Source organism: Rattus rattus, chromosome 4, assembly GCF_011064425.1.
Source record: "Rattus rattus isolate New Zealand chromosome 4, Rrattus_CSIRO_v1, whole genome shotgun sequence".
Classification (NCBI taxonomy): Eukaryota; Metazoa; Chordata; class Mammalia; order Rodentia; family Muridae; genus Rattus; species Rattus rattus.
In genome coordinates, this window is record NC_046157.1 from 128,357,920 (window position 1) to 128,375,568 (window position 17,649).

Here is a 17,649-nt window from a genome sequence, read left to right on the forward strand (position 1 = left end):
GAACACTGGGATGATACTGTTACAGGAATTTGATGCGTAGCAATGGGAGATGGGGAACTGTGGGTGAGTCCCACATGGAAAGCAAGAGGCTCCCAGGATCCAAGGAGGGTAAGACAGGCTGAAATGTACAACAAAGGGGAGGGAGAACCTGTAGAGACCATATCCACGGGTTAGGCAAGGCTCCTGGTTAAGGGTTGGAGCCACCCACTCATCTCCAAATTTTTAAACCCAGAATTGCTCCTGTCTAAAGGAAATATGGTGACAAAGTGTGAAGGAGAGACTGAAGCAAAGGTCATCCAGAAACTGCCCCGCCTGGGGATCCATCCATAATACAGACACCATTCCAGACACTATTGCAGATGACAAGAAGTGCTTGCTGACAGGAGCCTGATATAGCTGCCTCCTGAGAAGCTCTGCCAGAGCCTGACAAATACACAGGTTGATAGTCACAGCCAACCATTGGACTGAGTACGGAGACCCTAATAGAGGAGCTAGAGAAAAGACTGAAGGAGGTGAAGGAGTTTGCAACCCCATAGGAAGAACACCAATACCAACCAACCAGATGCCCCAGAGCTCTCAGGGACTAAACGACCAACTAAAGAGTATACATGGAGCAAGCCATGGCTCCAGCCACAAATGTAGCAGAGGATGGTCTTGTAGGGCATTAATGGGAGGAGAGGTCCTTGGTCCTGTGAAGGCTTGATGCCCCAGTTTACAAGAGTGCCAGGGCAGGGAGGAGGGAGGGAGTGGGTAGGGTGGTGGGACGGGGAGCACCCTCATAGAAGCAGGGGGAGGTGGGATGGGATAGTGGGTTTATGGACAGGAAACTGGGAAAAGTTTTATTTATTTGAAATGTAAATAAATAAAAAGGATTAAACACTGAATTTTAAGATTAACTAATAACTTATTTTTTAATAACCATGACTAAAAGTTATACCAAAATATCAGTTGAAAATTGTTTCACATATAAATTTTATTCTAGGACTAGAGAAGGGTCTAAATCATTCTTAAGCACATGCAAGGCCTTGGTTTCAATTCCCAGCAAAAAGGAAACTTCCTTTCAAGAGTCTCACACACATCATTTTTGTTACTATGCTCTTAGCTTTTCTTCCTTTTTATTTCTGGCCTCCAATTTGCCGTGCAGCTCTCCTGGAGCTCCTCGTGGGCCCTGCACTTCTGCCTCCTGCGTGCCAGCGTGCAGCCTTTCTCATGCCACCACTCAGGACTTTTGTTTAATAATTAGAACACTGCTGGAAAAGTGGCATGGTTTGTTTTGTGTTGAATTATGACGATGTAACAAAACCACAGTGATTTAGCAAAGAAAAATAACTGTCATTAATACCTGTTTCATCAATAAAAATATGAAACACGCGCAATGAGAGATTAAGGAACCTCCAAGTTTTAAAGGCATTTCATTGCTATTTGCAGATTTTGTGTTTCAAATAGACATTTAATACTCCCTCTCTCCCTCGCTCTCCTTTGTCTCTGTCTCTGTCTCTGTCCCTCTGCCTCTCTGTCTCTGTCTGTCTGTCTGTCTGTCTGTCTCTCTGTCTCTGTCTCTGTCTCTCTCTCTCTCTCTCTCTCTCTCACACACACACACACACACACACACACACACACACACACGGGGGTGGGGGTGGGCTCCGGATGTAATTTTTAAATGTGCAAGTCATGCAGTGTGGACAAGTGCTATTATAAATCTAAATCTAAAATCCAAAATAGTGTTCTTTGAGCGCCACCATCTGGAAGAAAATGTGCTTTTCTTGACTGAAAAAAAAAATACCACTAATAAGAGGGAAATTTTTCTTTCACAAATTAACAATAATTGTTTGGTTTGAACTTCGGTAGCTTACTATAATTTGACTATTTTAGGCCTTATATTTGAAAGTGATGATGTTCAACTTTTAGAATAACTGGGCTTTGCTCAGTAAATATTACAATCTCTGATCAACACCAAGTAAGCTTCCCCTCCAAAAAAACCCATTTAGGTACAGTTGATAAGCTGACCATCTCCTATCTGAAATGTGTAGGAACAGACATGTTTTAAAGTTCAAAGCTTTGTGGGTTGTAAAATATTTGTATGTACCTTACTGGTTGAACATCTTAAATCTGAAAGTCAAAAATCCAAACTAAAAGCTTCAGAATTTGAGACAATACAAGGCTTTGAATTAGATATGTATGCTAAAGCTGTTCCGAGTTTTGAGGTCAATTTTACTTAGCCTGGTTAGCTCAACGACTCTGATTCAAGTACAAACTTCCAAATGGTCTGTACATATTTGCCTATGGACTAAAAGCACAGAAAGGTATCCTCACATGCCTGAAAGATAACTCACACAAAGGTGGACTCAGAGAAGGATGGCTTGGATAAAGCAAGCCCCCCAGTCAGACACGCTGACTTCTACCCTGCCCTCTACTCCCTTGTACCTCTCCAATCACATATCATGGGTTCAATCTCTATGCTTCAAATGGGGAAGAGAGCTCTTTCTCAAATTTGGCATAAAGACAGAGAAATCAAAGAACATTGGGCCTGCCACATACTGCCTGGCTGCCAATGATTAGCTTAGATACAATAGCAAGGTGCTTTAATAGATGTTACTAGAAATTTCAAATTTAGTATGGTTTTCTTTGATCCTTTTTGCATAATTTTTTGTTAAGGAAATGGTTTTATAGTGTGTGTGTGTGTGTGTGTGCGTGCGCGCGCGTGTGTGTGTTCATAACCATCACCGTTCTGAAAAGCCCAAATGAGGACTGATAAAGTTCACTGACATGTCCAGACCAAATGACCTGAGGAACCTGAAGCTTTCTTTCGTTTTGGCCAATGGAGAAAGATTTCTTATCTCTGCTGCCAGGAGACTTACAGGAAATAACATGTATATACGTAATGGAATTAAGCTCTAACCACTTAGTACGCTTCTGGAGGAATTACCTTCCTCATCTTAATCCCCGGACAACAGAGAACTGGTAAGGACCTCATTAAAGCTCTAGCACTTGGAGTAGTAAGGCCTGCTGACCACACAGACCTGTAAGGCTCTCCCAACTCTGAGACTCCAGTTCTGTCAGGAATTGGAAATCTTTAAGACCCAGAATATTAATATAGATCCCAGGGACCATTTACCTAAAATTGAATTTTCAGAGATTTTTCAGAATAAACTCAGAAATCTTTAGAACTAGCAATAATTCCAGGATCAGTCCTGATTATTCAACAGCTATCTCTCAAAGGCCTCCAGCTCTGTGTCAGTCACTTCTTGGGGCAGTAAACCTAACAAGGATCCCAGACTCCACAGACATTGAAGAGCACAAAACATATAACAGAGGTAATGATTGAAAAGCTACACACTCATCACATTCTTTCACATCGCTCTTACACTGGGAAGATGTTGGGAATGAACAGTCTGTAATGACCTGTGCCAAGCAGTTCCATTCCCATCATATTTTCAGTAGGATTCGCTCACTTATGGTCCTGGTGTCATGTTTTTGTAGTTCCCACAATATGTCAAGCCTTTATTATTACCCCTGCTGTGGAGATCTGAGATCATTGATCTCTGGTATTACTATCCTAACATGTTGAGCAGCATGACTCACACCACATAAAACAGCAATTTAATCAATCGGGCTACTCCCCTACCCCTCACACACAGCAGTGTTGAAACTAGCCAATTAATAACCTTACAACTGTTTAAGAGAAATTAAGTTAATATCTCCTACTTTGAATCAAAAACTAGGGATACGAGGAAAGTCTGCTGAAAGCCAGGACAGGCTGAGAGCCAAGATGGCTGTGACAAACAGTTAACAATGCTGTGAATGTAAAGTTTGGCTGGGAGGATAAAAGTACCACCACAGTGGACACATGAACAGGAAAATAAGTTTTAGAGCTCACATGGAGAAGGTTCCCATGGTCTGGAAAGAAAGATATCTATGGCCACAGCCTTCTTTTAAGATGGGAGCACTAAGGAAGCTGCAGAGGAAAAAGTTAAGTTCTCAGAGGTTGAGCTACAATATTTAAGGAAAGACACTGGGACCTGGAAGCACGCAGTGAAACAGCCACTGCTATGAAGAAGTTACACAGTTACCCATAAGCTCTAGTGGAGGAACTGGTAAAGGTGGTCACACTAAAAGGCTGAATTGTAAATGTAAGAAAAACAGTCTTTTGTCCTCTAAGACTTTCACAGCTATAAAGAAAAATCCAGTGCCAAGATTAACCAAGATTAAAGAGCAGGCCAACTCCCTCTGTGAGACACTGATTCTAAGTTGAAACTAGTACTTATTTACTGAAAAAGTAACTTTATTCATTAGATGTCATTGTCTCTGAGGCTTACTGCTGAATAAGCTCACCCTTACTAGCTCTTTCTGAAATCTGGCTGGCTGGTTTGACTCAGCTGTTCTGGCCCAAACTCCTCTCCAAGCTGACTGATTCAAACTGCCTCCTCTCTGCTTCTGACTGAATTGCTCTGCTTGACCTCAGACCAACACTGGTAATCTGTTCGAATCTTCTGGCTCCTAATTCTCTGGCTTTTGGATTCACCTGTGCCTGGCTTGTAAAACTGTCCCAATAAAACTCTTTCTGATCCCTCCCCTCCTCTCTTTTTTCTCAATGTTCTCTTTGTCTCTCTGTCTCTGTCTCTGTCTCTCTCTCTCTCTCTCTCTCTCTGTGTGTGTGTGTGTGTGTGTGTGTGTGTATGTGTGTTGTGCTCTTAAGCCCTCTCTTTCCTGTGTTGTTCCTGTGAGAATTAGGTATATCCTATCTCTGAGTCATTCTGTCAAATCTTTCTCTAACTCATCACTTTATTTGCCCCTCAATTAGACATCACTTTCAAACATGGATGCTTCCTTCTATAAACTAACCTTACTTTTATTTCCTGGGATTAAAAGTATGTACTAAGGGCATGTTTATATTCCAGCCAATGGGATTAAAGGTATATGATGAGTCTGCATTTCAGTCAGATCACATAGACCCAGAAGGTCTTTGGATCTGATCCCTTGCCAGAGCAGCCATGCTGCAGGATTAAAATTCCTCTAAAATTTACTAGTCCAAAAACAAACCTAGGACCCTGAGGATGCTACTAAATCAGTCTGTGCTCTCTGAATAAGACAACAAAGTCTCAGTGATTGTGCTCTTATAACATGGATTACTTAATATTTAAGCCCACTTATAAGAATAATAGCTTTATATTCCTCTCTTGGGCATATACCCAAAAGATGCCCCAACATACAAAAAAGACACGTGCTCCACTATGTTCATCGCAGCATTATTTATAATAGCCAGAAGCTGGAAAGAACCCAGATGCCCTTCAACAGAGGAATGGATACAGAAAATGTGGTACATCTACACAATGGAATATTACTCAGCTATCAAAAACAATGCCTTTATGAAATTCGTAGGCAAATGGTCGGAACTGGAAAATATCATCCTGAGTGAGGTAACCCAATCACAGAAAGACATACATGGTATGCACTCATTGATAAGTGGCTATTAGCCCAAATGCTTGAATTACCCTAGATGCCTAGAACAAATGAAACTCAAGACGGATGATCAAAATGTGAATGCTTCACTCCTTCTTTAAAAGGGGAACAAGAATACCCTTGGCAGGGAAGAGAGAGGCAAAGATTAAAACAGAGACTGAAGGAACACCCATTCAGAGCCTGCCCCACATGTGGCCCATACATATACAGCCACCCAATTAGACAAGATGGATGAAGCAAGGAAGTGCAGGCCGACAGGAGCCAGATGTAGATCTCTCCCGAGAGACACAGCCAGAATACAGCAAACACAGAGTCGTATGCCAGCAGCGAACCACTGAATTGAGAATAGGACCCCCGTTGAAGGAATCAGAGAAAGAACTGGAAGAGCTTGAAGGGGGTCGAGACCCCATATGAACAACAATGCCAAGCAACCAGAGCTTCCAGGGACTAAGCCCCTACCTAAAGACTATACATGGACTGACCCTGGACTCTGCCCTCATAGGTAGCAATGAATATCCTAGTACGAGCACCAGTGGAAGGGGAAGCCCTGGGTCCTGCTAAGACTGAACCCCTAGTGAACTAGATTGTTGGGGGAGGGTAGCAAGGGGGGGAGGATGGGGAGAGGAACACCCATACAGAAGGGGAGGGGGAGGGTTTAGGGGGATGTTGGCCCTGAACCCGGGAAAGAGAATAACACTCGAAATGTAAAAAGAAATACTCACGTTAATAAAAAAAAAAAAAAGAAAAAAAAAAAGAATAATAGCTTTAAAGGAAAAACAAAGGATTCCTTTCAAAATCTTATTTTCCTTGACAGTATATCTGTTGAAGAGATGTACAATAAAATTAATGTGTTCCTGCCTCCTAACATAACACCCAGCCTGCAAACCAAGGACAATTTTGTCAGGTAAGTCACTACTTCAGAACATTCTGAAAAGCTTCTAACTGCTTGACATGGAAGCACGGAACCCTGAGTTCAGTCTCCAGAACCCATATAACAATGACAAGTTATGAGTGGCAAGCACTTTTATTCTGACTCTGGGGAGACAGAGACAGGAGGATTCCTGGGGTTCACTTGGTCAGTGTCAGCTACTGTTAATGACTAAGCAACGTGTGGGACTTCAGGGACAGATTCTTGTACTAATTCCACCTTCGAAACATCCTTTCCTTTGCTTTTAGCTGCAACTTTATGTTGCAATCAGCATGCTCAGGACTATGCCCCTAAAATGAGCACGCCTAGGAAGAAATTAGCCCAAGACTCCATGAATACATGTAGTCCCCCTGAGTAAAATCCCCAGGTTGGTTTGTTTGGGAAAAGCACTACTTTGGAAATGAATCACCTTGCCTGCTATAGGTAATAAATCTTTTTCTATTATTCCATGTCTTGGCTGTGTTTATTTTTAGCTCTTCATGTACCAAGATTCAAATCCACTTTATTTAGTTACATCAGATGGTGTCACAAAAAACTGAAGTCTTTAAAGAATGACCTGAAAAGTTGACCTTTGGCCTCCATATGCACATGCATACATGTGGACTCCTGTACATTCAAACATATACAACAATTAAAAAAAACTATGCACACAATGCTACCAGAGATGGCAGATGATGATTCCTTTGTAGCTCAGGGCCAAGTAAATCAGAAACCTGGGAAGAATCACCATTCTAGATGTCATTAAAAGACATTTGTGACTCACAAAAAGAGATCAAAACATGAACAGTATCACAGGCTTCAGAGAAATGTTTCCAACCTTGGTGGGTGACTTTGAATGGGTTCCAAACTTGAATGGGGAAGTAGCAGATGCAGTAGAGATAGTGAGAGACCTAGAGCCTGAAGCTCTGGCAAGATGGCACCAACTTCTTGACAACAGAATGCTTTCACAAATTAGGATGAACAACAGCGTAGTTGCCTAAGGGGTAGCCTGCTCTCTGTGAAGATGCTGTAACCACTAACCAAAGACATCGAGTTCCACTGTTACATAAAATTAGAAGAAGTGGTGACAGGTTTGACATGACTGACTCCAATTTAAACAGCTTTACTGTGGGAAAAAACAAAATGCCATGCCACCAAGCCAAGCAGTACCGCCTGCTGTACAGGGGTCTCTTTTGAATAGCACCTTTATTGCTGCTGCATTGTAAAGAATTCCCCCCAAGGAACCACGGCTTTCAGCAGCCACCAAGCCACTGGTCCGCAGGTACCATCAATGTGGAGAGTCTTTGCCAGCAAAAAAGATTACAGTGAGACCAGAAGGCTCTTTAACATCACTTGGCAGCGAATGTTTTTATTTTTTTATTTTGTTTGTCTTTGTTTTTCACACATTTCTGTATCTTTCTTTTAATCTCTTGTTTTTTCATAAATTGCAACACATTCTTTTTAAACTTATATTCCTCTTTAAATTAACTTTTAAGTTGGTTTACAAAGTAATAGGTTTCATTGTGACATTTTCATACATATAAGTCATTATTCTTTTTCTAATTCCCTGCCCTCTTCCATGCATCCTACCACCTCTTGCTGATCCCTTTCTTCCTCAGATAGTCCTCCCTTCTGCTCCCATGCCACAAAGATTCCATTATCCTATCTCCTCTCATGATCTCTGCACACACACACACACACACACACACACACACACACTCTCTCTCACATACACACACACACACACACACTCACACACACACACACACACACACAGATTCACACATTTCACATACAGGACAAAGCACAAGTAATTGTCTTTCTGAGCATGGCTTATTTTGCTTAACATAATGATCTTTAGTTCTATCCTCCCTTTTTTCCTAAAAAAAGTCATGATTTAATTTTTCTCCACAGTTGAATAAAATTCTGTTGTTCACAGTAGTGTCCCTAAGATAAACACTGCTCTTCTAGTCTTCAGACTACTCTGTCTCACCAATAGACTGCAGAGGTACACATTACTGTCCTTTGCACTAGGAAGCTAAGAACATCTTGATCCCCTCAAAAACATGAAAATATAAGTGGGACTTGTTGAAAAGACAAAAGGCACTAACAGAAATAGAAAGGGCATGAGAGGATAATGAAAAATAAAACCAAAGCACATTATACATATGCATGAAGGTCTTATAATGAAACTCATTATATATAATTAATATATGTTAATAAAACTCCTTATATCCATAACCTGATTTATTAAAATTTTTGTGTGCAGTGGTCTAAGCTGAACCCAAGATATCTCTAAGGCATGCATGTAGTAAGTTAGAAGACGGATACCACTAAAGGAAGAGGAGGAATGTGGGGTACCAAAACGAAAAGGCCACGCCATTAAAATAAAGTGCTTCGCCTGTGTGCCTCTTCATAAGGGTGAAGGTGAGTTGACTCCAAAGATGCAAGGTATTTCCCTGGAGATACTACAGAAAATGTTTCAGGGAAAGAGTTTTGCCAACTTAACAATTTGAAAGAAGAATTCTATGAAGGATAGAAAGAAGCGGAGGAAGAGGGAGAGGAGAGAGAGGAAGAGAAGCAGAAGAGGTAAGGGGAGGAGGAGGAGGAAAGAAGGAAGAGAGGGAAGGAGGAAGAGAGAGAGGAGAATGAGGAAGGAGAGAAAGGCACAGAAGGAAGGGTGAAGAGGGGGAGGAGGAAGGAGCCAGAGAAGGAAAGAGAGGGGGAGGGGAGGGAAAAGGAGGAGGATGGGAACAGTACGGGTTCTCTGTCCTTACCAAATGGTAAAGGAATGTCACAGCATATCCAGATTTCCCATTCAGTGCAAGAACCCCTGACATGTCCCTACACAGAATGCATTTCTCCTTGACGCTGAGCATATGTCATCTAGTAAGACAGTGCTACATTTCAACAACGAAGGCCAAAAGTTTAGAAGCTGACTTGTTCTGATTATCTTATTGAATGAATTGGTAAATGTGGTAACCCTGTTTCTATGCCTCAAACCCCAGACTCACACTGTCTGTGTCATAAGCCATATACTTGGCATTAATAAGGACCGTATCCCTTAAAACACATCCATACGCACAGACTGTCATATTCCCTCAGCACAAATAAATGAGTGTTTCTACTTCTGTGAGCCAGTCTGCTTTTTATGAGGTCAATGCTCATAGTAGGACCTATAAATCTCATGAGTGTCAGTCAATGCCTCATTTCCCTTGTAATGTGAGTTCCTTGGGAGAAGCAATGTTGTGTGGAAGGAGCCAAAAGGAATAAGTCAGGCAGGAAGTCAATGAATGACAGTGCTCCAAAATGCTTGGCATGCAAAAAAAGAAAGCTCTCTGCTGCAGACAATCACTGCTCTCCTCCACGCTGGAAAAAAAGCCAGTGTGTTCACCTCCTTTTTCAGGGCTGTATGACTCCTGCAGGTGGGGTGATCTCTCCAAAGCATTATACTAACATCTGCTTTTGGAAGCTGGGATAGTCATGCTGGCTAGTGAACTCCATAGTGGTAAGCCTTTACACAGTCCCCATTGCTGCCACTGGGATTTCTTTGCTCTTTGTCTGAATTGACCACAATGTGCTTGATGGGAAGAGTTTTAGATTTTGCTTATCCTGAATTGATTATGAGCTCCCTCGACCTCAAAGGTTCTCCAGGTTGGATGATATATTACACAGTCATTTTATTTCATAGCTCACTGTGCATACACTGCATGATGCTAGCTGACATTCAGAAAATAGGCCAGCTGGTCAACTGGATAATGAAAAATATGTCAACTGATCAACTGGGTAATTTTGTACATCTTTTTGTACTTCTGCCTTTTACTTTATTTTGGTTTTATCATACATTTTATTGGATATTTTATGTATTTACATCTTGCTTTTATGAGGATGTTCTCCCTCCCACCTCACCACCCTGGCATTCCCCTACACTGGGGAATCAAGCCTTCACAGGACCAAGGGCTTCTCCTCCTGTTGATACCCAACAAGGCCATCCTCTGCTACATATGTGGCTGGAGCTATGGGTCACTCCATGCGTTGGTTGGTGGTTTAGTCCCTTGGAGCTCTGAGGGGTCTGGTTGTTCTTGTAAGTACGCTCACATCACAGTCTGGTCTGTGAGCCCTTAGATACTTCCTCCTCCACAAACTTCCTTGATATAAGTCCTTTTAATCTTGTTTCTTCTAAACAAGTATACTACTAACCATGGTCTTATGGGATACACTCTGTGGAGGTGTGTCTCTGTATATTCAATTGTTAATTCTGCACAGGCAAAAGGCTAAATACTATCTGGATCTCAGTATTGTTATTTCTACGGCCCACCACCAGTCTCATATTTTATAAATATTTGTTCCTTCCTCACCTGCCTATGGCAATCTAGGATTGTATTTGATTGGCTTTAATAAAGAGTTGAAGGCCAATAGGTGGGCAGGAAATTGAAGGTGGAACTTCCTGGCAGAGACAGAGACTCTGAGAGAACTGACAAGTTGGGGGTGGGGGGAGGTTCAGCTAGCAGTCACAGAGGTGAATAGATGGACCAGAGCCAAGCAGAGAGTGGCATCTGGCCATGTGGCAGGACATAGTGCCAAGATTGGTAAAGTTAGAGTAGCTAGGAGACTGCCCTAGCTGAAAGACTTAAGCTTAAAATATTAAAAAGTCTCTGTGTCATTATTTATATAAGTGATAGGTCCAAGAAAGTCCCGTTATAATGATCAATGTAAGGCCACACTCTTAGTTGAACTATCTGTCTCCCAAATAAGATTTTAAAGTAAATCACTACTAAGCTCAACTGGGTGTATTGATAGGGTCCCCTTCCTACTGCTCTGGAAGGCTACACTTAAGTGTCTACTTCTGAAAAGTATTGGTGTATTTTACGTAAGTGTCTATAAATTAATGTCTAATTTCCCTTAGGTCATATCAAGGATTTTAGTGTGGTTTTATCTCACTGAAATGAGACATAGAGGTTGTTTGGCTAACAAAACCACTCACGTCTCTTGGAGTCTCTGGTAACTGCATTTACACCAACACATTTGACCATATCTAAGAGGGTCTTTACTCCCTAGAGAAGCATTATTACAATACATTGCTACCCATATTTTCTACACGGCCCTGCCAAGACTTCTAGTAAGAGTCAGCAAAATTTGAGGTGTTAAATACTGTGGGTCAGTCAAACTCACTCAAATAGCCCCCCTTTCAGCTCTCATCATCCTCCTTTTCCTCAGTAAATAACCATGTTTCCCAGAATAAGTCTGGCAAGACTGTATAATTATAATCGAAGTTAGCAAGTCATTGGATTTGACTCTATTTTGGGATATGTCAAGCCCCAGCCCTAAGAAAAGCAATTACAGATGCTCTTTGTCCTTGAAAACATCTTAAGCAGAGAATTTAAAATATTAAATTATGTTATTTCATTAAATCTCTGGTACTTAAAAAAAAATCATTCCTGTTGTGGACTTGGTTTAATGTTTGTATTATGGGTTCCCAAATAACACGAGAATCCCACATGTAAGACATTGTGGGTCTCTGTCCCCAGTTGGTTCTAATTGGTAAATAAATTTGTGGCTGGCCAATGGCTGGTCAAGGAGAGAAGTGGGACTAAAGATATCCCAGGCAAGGAAACCCCAGGAAGAAAAAGAAGGATTTAGTACCATCACGCCAGGGAAGCAGAAGGATCAGGCTTGAAAACTTCAGAAGAGAGAGCCATGTAAGAGCCAGGGAAGTGTGGTCCCGGGGTCCTCCCCCAACCCCTTTGTGTCTAGGGTGGCAAAGATGGAATATAAAGTTTAGTAAATTGTAGTACAGGAATACTAGAGGGGAGGTGTTAGCAAAGTGAAAAATTGGTAGTGACCCACCCAATGAGCCTATCAAGGCAGATTAAATACATGGTTGTGTGTCTGTGTGTGTCCTTTTTATTATTATTCTTTAATCCTTTTTATACAGTCCAGTCTTTATCCCCCTCCCAGTCAGCCCTCTAACTGTTCATCATCCCATACCTCCTCACCCCACCTTGTCTCCAAGAGGATGTTCCTATCCCAACCCTACCAAACCTCCCCACTCCCTGGGGCCTCAAGTCTCTCGGAGGGTTAGGTACATATTCTCTCACTAAGGTAGACCAGGCAGTCCTTTGCTGTATATGTATAGGGGGCCTCATATCAGTTGGTGTATGCTGCATAGTGACTCAGTGTCTTTTAGTGAGGAACTCATGCTGCCATCACTCCCACTGCCACTGCCACTGAGGAGATTAAAGCAGATTAACCAACTACAGCAACAGATGGCACCCAAAGTGGAACTCGAACACATCATTAAAAATTAGAGATTCTTGGATATGCCACAATGCTAGATACAGAGGTGAGAAGAATTTGGGTTCTTAACAGAGTTAGGGTATTGTCAGAGCCACATGATTCCTCCACAAGCCACCCACATTTGGTACTAGGACAAAGGCATGCTAAATTGGTACACATAATTCTGAGGTTTGTGGCTTGAGACTAGGACACACCCAGGCCAACAAAAGACATGGGCAGCAGGCTAAGGACTCAGCCAGATGCTCTATCTTTGTCTGGCCTACTGTGGCATCATAGTAATAATAATAATAATAATAGTAATATATGTATGTATATATATATATATATATCACCACAGAGATATTGATCTCCGTAGAAAGGAGAATTTAAGCATACCTAGATGAATAAAAAAAACATGCCTGTCTACAGGTTCTGGAATGACAGATACAAAGCCAGGTCAGGAAGGTGAAGTATATCTGTTCTTCTCCAGTGCTCTGGTGACATCACGCATCAACAGGTACCCACACTTTCAAGAAACTGCATTCTTATATGGCAGTCAACATGAGATGCCAAGAACTGACCAGATAACCATTGCTATGGGTGACTGGTGTACACTAATGGAGAGTTGTTGAAACCTGCTTTAAGAAAACTAAGTGAGATTCAAGAAAATACAGGATCAATTCAGGTCTATTACAAAGAAACATCAAAAACAGATGAAAGCAATTTATAAAACTCAAACTAAAATCTAGTTGAAAATAGAACTGGCGAAATTTAAAATGTGGTGAACAGGTATCAAGAGTGGCCAGGCCTCCCTAGAGAAACATTAGACAGTGGGAAGGGAAGTTATTTCAAACTACAGCTGGAGGGAAAGCAAAAAGAACGAAGAGGAGTGAGGGAAACTTACAGGAGCCGCGGCCTATGCTAAGAGAGAAAATGTTTGGGTTACTAGGGCTAAAAGGAAAACTTAAGAATGACAGTGGTGTACAAAGTTTATTAAGAGTAAAAAAAAAACAGACAAACATAAAGAAGAATACAAATATCAGCTGCAGAGAGGTTAAAATGGCATCAGGTCGGTTGAACTTAAGCTTGGCACCTCCTGTCAAGCTCTGAAAAGGCAATAATGAAACGCATTCTCAGGGAAGGGAGGTAGAGGAAATCAGCAGGTTGATGCACCAGATGCTGGCTTTTCGACAGATGTCAGGCCAAGAGACAATGGAGTGAAAGTCTCAAACACTAAAGGAGAAAGCCTGCCAACCAAAGCTATCCCTTCGGAAAGGAGGGATAAATCCATCCACAGACAAACAGAAGCTGTGAGAATAGATCTTTCCTATAGATCATTCTATAAACATTTCCTTACAGGAAACTTCGAGAGACATGAACACACAGTGAGAAAGCTTAGAGAAGTGCACAAGTAACAGGCAAGAGGAATCACAGAGGAAAAACCCAGAGGTTTCTTGCGCAGTGAGAATGTAAATTGATATGGCCATTATGGAAAATAGTCAGGAGGTCCCTGGGAAGTGTTCAAAATAGAAGAAACATGTAATCCAGCCACCCAACTGAGTACACATCCAACACTGAGATCAGCATGTTGAATAGACATCTTCACTCCAGTGAACATTACATAGCCAAGACAGGCAAACAAGCAGACATGCACATGGCTGAACCGAGAGCTTGTTGTTTGTGATGATGCACCAGGCCCACGAACACAGCACTGCATGTCCTCACTCATGTGTAGATTATTATATCAGTTGGCCTCATAGAAGTTGAGATTAGACTGGTGACTACCAGAAGCTGAGGAGACCAAAGGAGAAGGGAAGTGTAGGGAAGGTTGGGAGTATAGTGCATTGCAGTAAGGCAGGAGTGTGCCACTGAACAGTAACATGGTAACAGTGAACTCCGATACTACAGATACTCAGAAGAAGTGGCTTGGAAAGCTTCCCCATAAAGAAATAATGGGTATTTAAGGAGTTAGAAATCTCTGAAAATCCTTAATAAGACGTTGTTCGTCTTATGACCCATTTGTAAAAGAAACAGTCAGTTTGGCAATGAGCCGCCCTAGGGGTGCTCTTTCTCTGAGTACCCCACTCCTCTCAATCCCTACTACTGTTCTCTGCTCTCTATCTCTCCACCTTGTTCTTGTCCCCATGCTAGATCATATGCCTTTGAATGGCTGAAGCAGTGTGGGAACCTATGCTGTGCAGAGGAGAGATCTGAGCAGAACATGAACCTGAAGTTCTGAAACAGGGAAGCCTTTCACAGACAAAACTGTCCTAATAACTAAAGCCAATTGGAGATTTCTACAGTGAAAGATCTTTGGGTGAGGAAGATCAGTGTATTTAGTGGAAAAAAACACATAAAATTACTTCATGCTTACACTGGCCATTATATGGATAAGAGATCAAGGTGTCAGTCAAGCCTATCACACTAGCAATATGAGTGATATTCTGTTCTCAACATCTGGAATTTTGTCATGGAAAAGTCCACCTCATATAGAAGCTTTCTTAGGACCCCAAGGATGAAAGTGAAAACCCCTTGAACCAGGCAATTAATCCCCTGGTCTCTGCCACACAGACCATCTCATTGTGGTTCTTGAGAGAATATGACCATACACCAATCTTCAAAGCTTTGGAGACTGCACAAGACCTTCTATGGGTGGACAAGACCTTCTGTGGATACTAACATTGAAAGTGAGAATACACAAGGCCATTAGGGTAGACAATTTTGCTATGCAGCAGTCGTTAATGAAGTGTCACCAAAACAAACAGCAACAACAACAAAACCCAAACCCATTTGCTTGGGAGTTAGCACGTGAGCTGTTTACTTCTTGAGTTGCATAGTTCCATGCGGCCACAGTCAACCCTTCCCCTCACTCAGGCCAGCACAACTGCCCCTTCTAGACACTGAGTAATGTGCAAAACTCTTTAGAAATATGGGACTTTTAAGAATATTTTCATCAAATTTCAAAAGCAAGGGTTTGGGGTTTTTTGTTTGTTTGTTTGTTTTTCCCAGGAATGGTAGTATATGTTTTAACCCTAGCACTCTGGAGACAGGAGCAAATGGAACTCTGTAAGTTCAAGGTTGGCCTGGCAGCAAGTTCCAGGTCAACCAGGGCTAAAAAGTGAGACCCTTCAATTATACATATATGTGTGTGTGTGCTATACTTTTAATATATAAATACTATATTTACATATATATACACATATGTACATATATGTGTGTACAAAGTACATATAGTACACCAATGAGATGAATATATCTACTTTTGTGTCTACTTTTGGTGGAAACAACTAAAATTCTACCTAACATTTATTTATTTATTTATTTATTTATTTATTTATTTATTTATTTATTTATTTATTGAGATGGAGTTTCCCTGTGTAGCCTTGGCTGTCCTAGAACTCGCTCTGTTGACCAGGTTGGCCTCAGATTCTGAGATCTGCATGCCTCTGCCCCTCTGCGCCTCTGCCTCCTGAGTGCTGGGATTAAAGGCATGCTCCAATCACTGCCTGACTCAATCTCTTTCTTAATGAAATTAATATATAAGGGCTTTACATTGTAGTAAGGAAACTATATGACAGCCTGTATTTGTGAAGTACATTAGAAAGGATTCAGTGTTCCATGGCAACTCACTAATGGTTCTGCTAAGTGTGAACTTCACTATATTGTGATTAAATTTACAACTTGGTTTGTACATATTTAATGATATTATTACAAACCCAAAGTAAGCCTACTAAACAAACCCATGTTCATTTTTCTGGTATTATCCTGTCAAATCATACAGCTAACATTGATGAACTATGATCAGTATTTAGGACTGTAGGCATAGCTTTGTTTAGTAGTGAATATGTGTATATTGTTGTCAAGTGAGGACATTTTAGATGCAATTCCTCTATCTCACAGTGTATTTGATTAAAATATTAATGGAGGAGCTTATGTTCATGTAATAACATAGTCAGCACCTTTAGAAGTTGTATGTGGGGCTGGAGAGATGGCTCAGCGGTTAAGAGCACCCGATTGCTCTTCCAGAGGTTATGAGTTCAATTCCCAGCAACCACATGGTGGCTCACAACCATCTGTAGAGAGATCCGATGCCCTCTTCTGGTGTATCTGAAGACAGCTACAGTGTGTACTTATATGTAATAAATAAATAAATCTTTAAAAAAAAAAAAAAAGAAGTTGTATGTGATGTTCTTTAGTGTGATCAGACTTCATTAAATTCCTCCTTAGTTCAAGCTCTCCTCTCTAGGATTTATGTATTTTATGATTTTTATTTCATTCTGATCGAATTTATGGACTCACTGGATAGACTTCTCTTCGAATTTTTATTTTTTGAGAGTTCCCTGGGAAAGACGTTCCTAACTGAGCAGCGGGCATGCTTGCTGGATGTTGCCTGTCATAGTGAATTTCAGCAACAGTGCAACCACAGCACAGAGACAGCACCATGAGAGAGTGTCTAGAGAGGGTGCTGGCTTCCTAGCAGAGCCAGTGGTAAAACTATGCCAACCACCGTAGGCCATTGAGTAAATTCAGTGCACTGTCAGTCTTAGGGAAATCAGGGGGAAAATATCCACTTTTTTTTCACATTTTTTTCTCTTGGAATTCTAAAATAATAGCCAAGAAGAGAATGTATGTTGCAGGAAAGTGATGGCTTATTAGAAACAGTAACCGCTTGTGTGGATTTTGAAAAACGAAAGTTGTTATCTCTTTCTACATAAGCATGTTTCAGAGACTTTTACCTACTTGCACAACCATTTTCATCACATCCCTCCAGGTTTTGTCCACTGTTGTAAATCGCCTGCCTTCTTCTGGCATTTGAGACATGATGTCCGGAGAGCTGAAAATGGGCTCCAGATAGAGCCACGTGGCCTGGACCTTGAGCCACTCATCCAGGATCTCCTGCAGCAGCAACAGCTTGCCCTCCCATTCCCTGGGAAACAAGAAGAGCAAGTCTCAGGACAGCAAGGCAGGCAGTGTCTCGGACAGCAGTGTTCCAACCCTCAGCTGCC

At 41.5% G+C, this 17,649-nt stretch overlaps 1 protein-coding gene across 1 annotated transcript in view; it reads right to left on the reverse strand.

The window, feature by feature from the left end:
* Window positions 1-17,649, reverse strand: part of Dnah7 (dynein axonemal heavy chain 7) — a 275,064-nt gene that overhangs the window by 196,944 nt on the left and 60,471 nt on the right. The window contains exon 17 of the mRNA XM_032901100.1: window positions 17,384-17,570. Coding sequence (XP_032756991.1) covers window positions 17,384-17,570 — 187 coding nt within the window. The remainder of the gene's footprint in view (window positions 1-17,383; window positions 17,571-17,649) is intronic.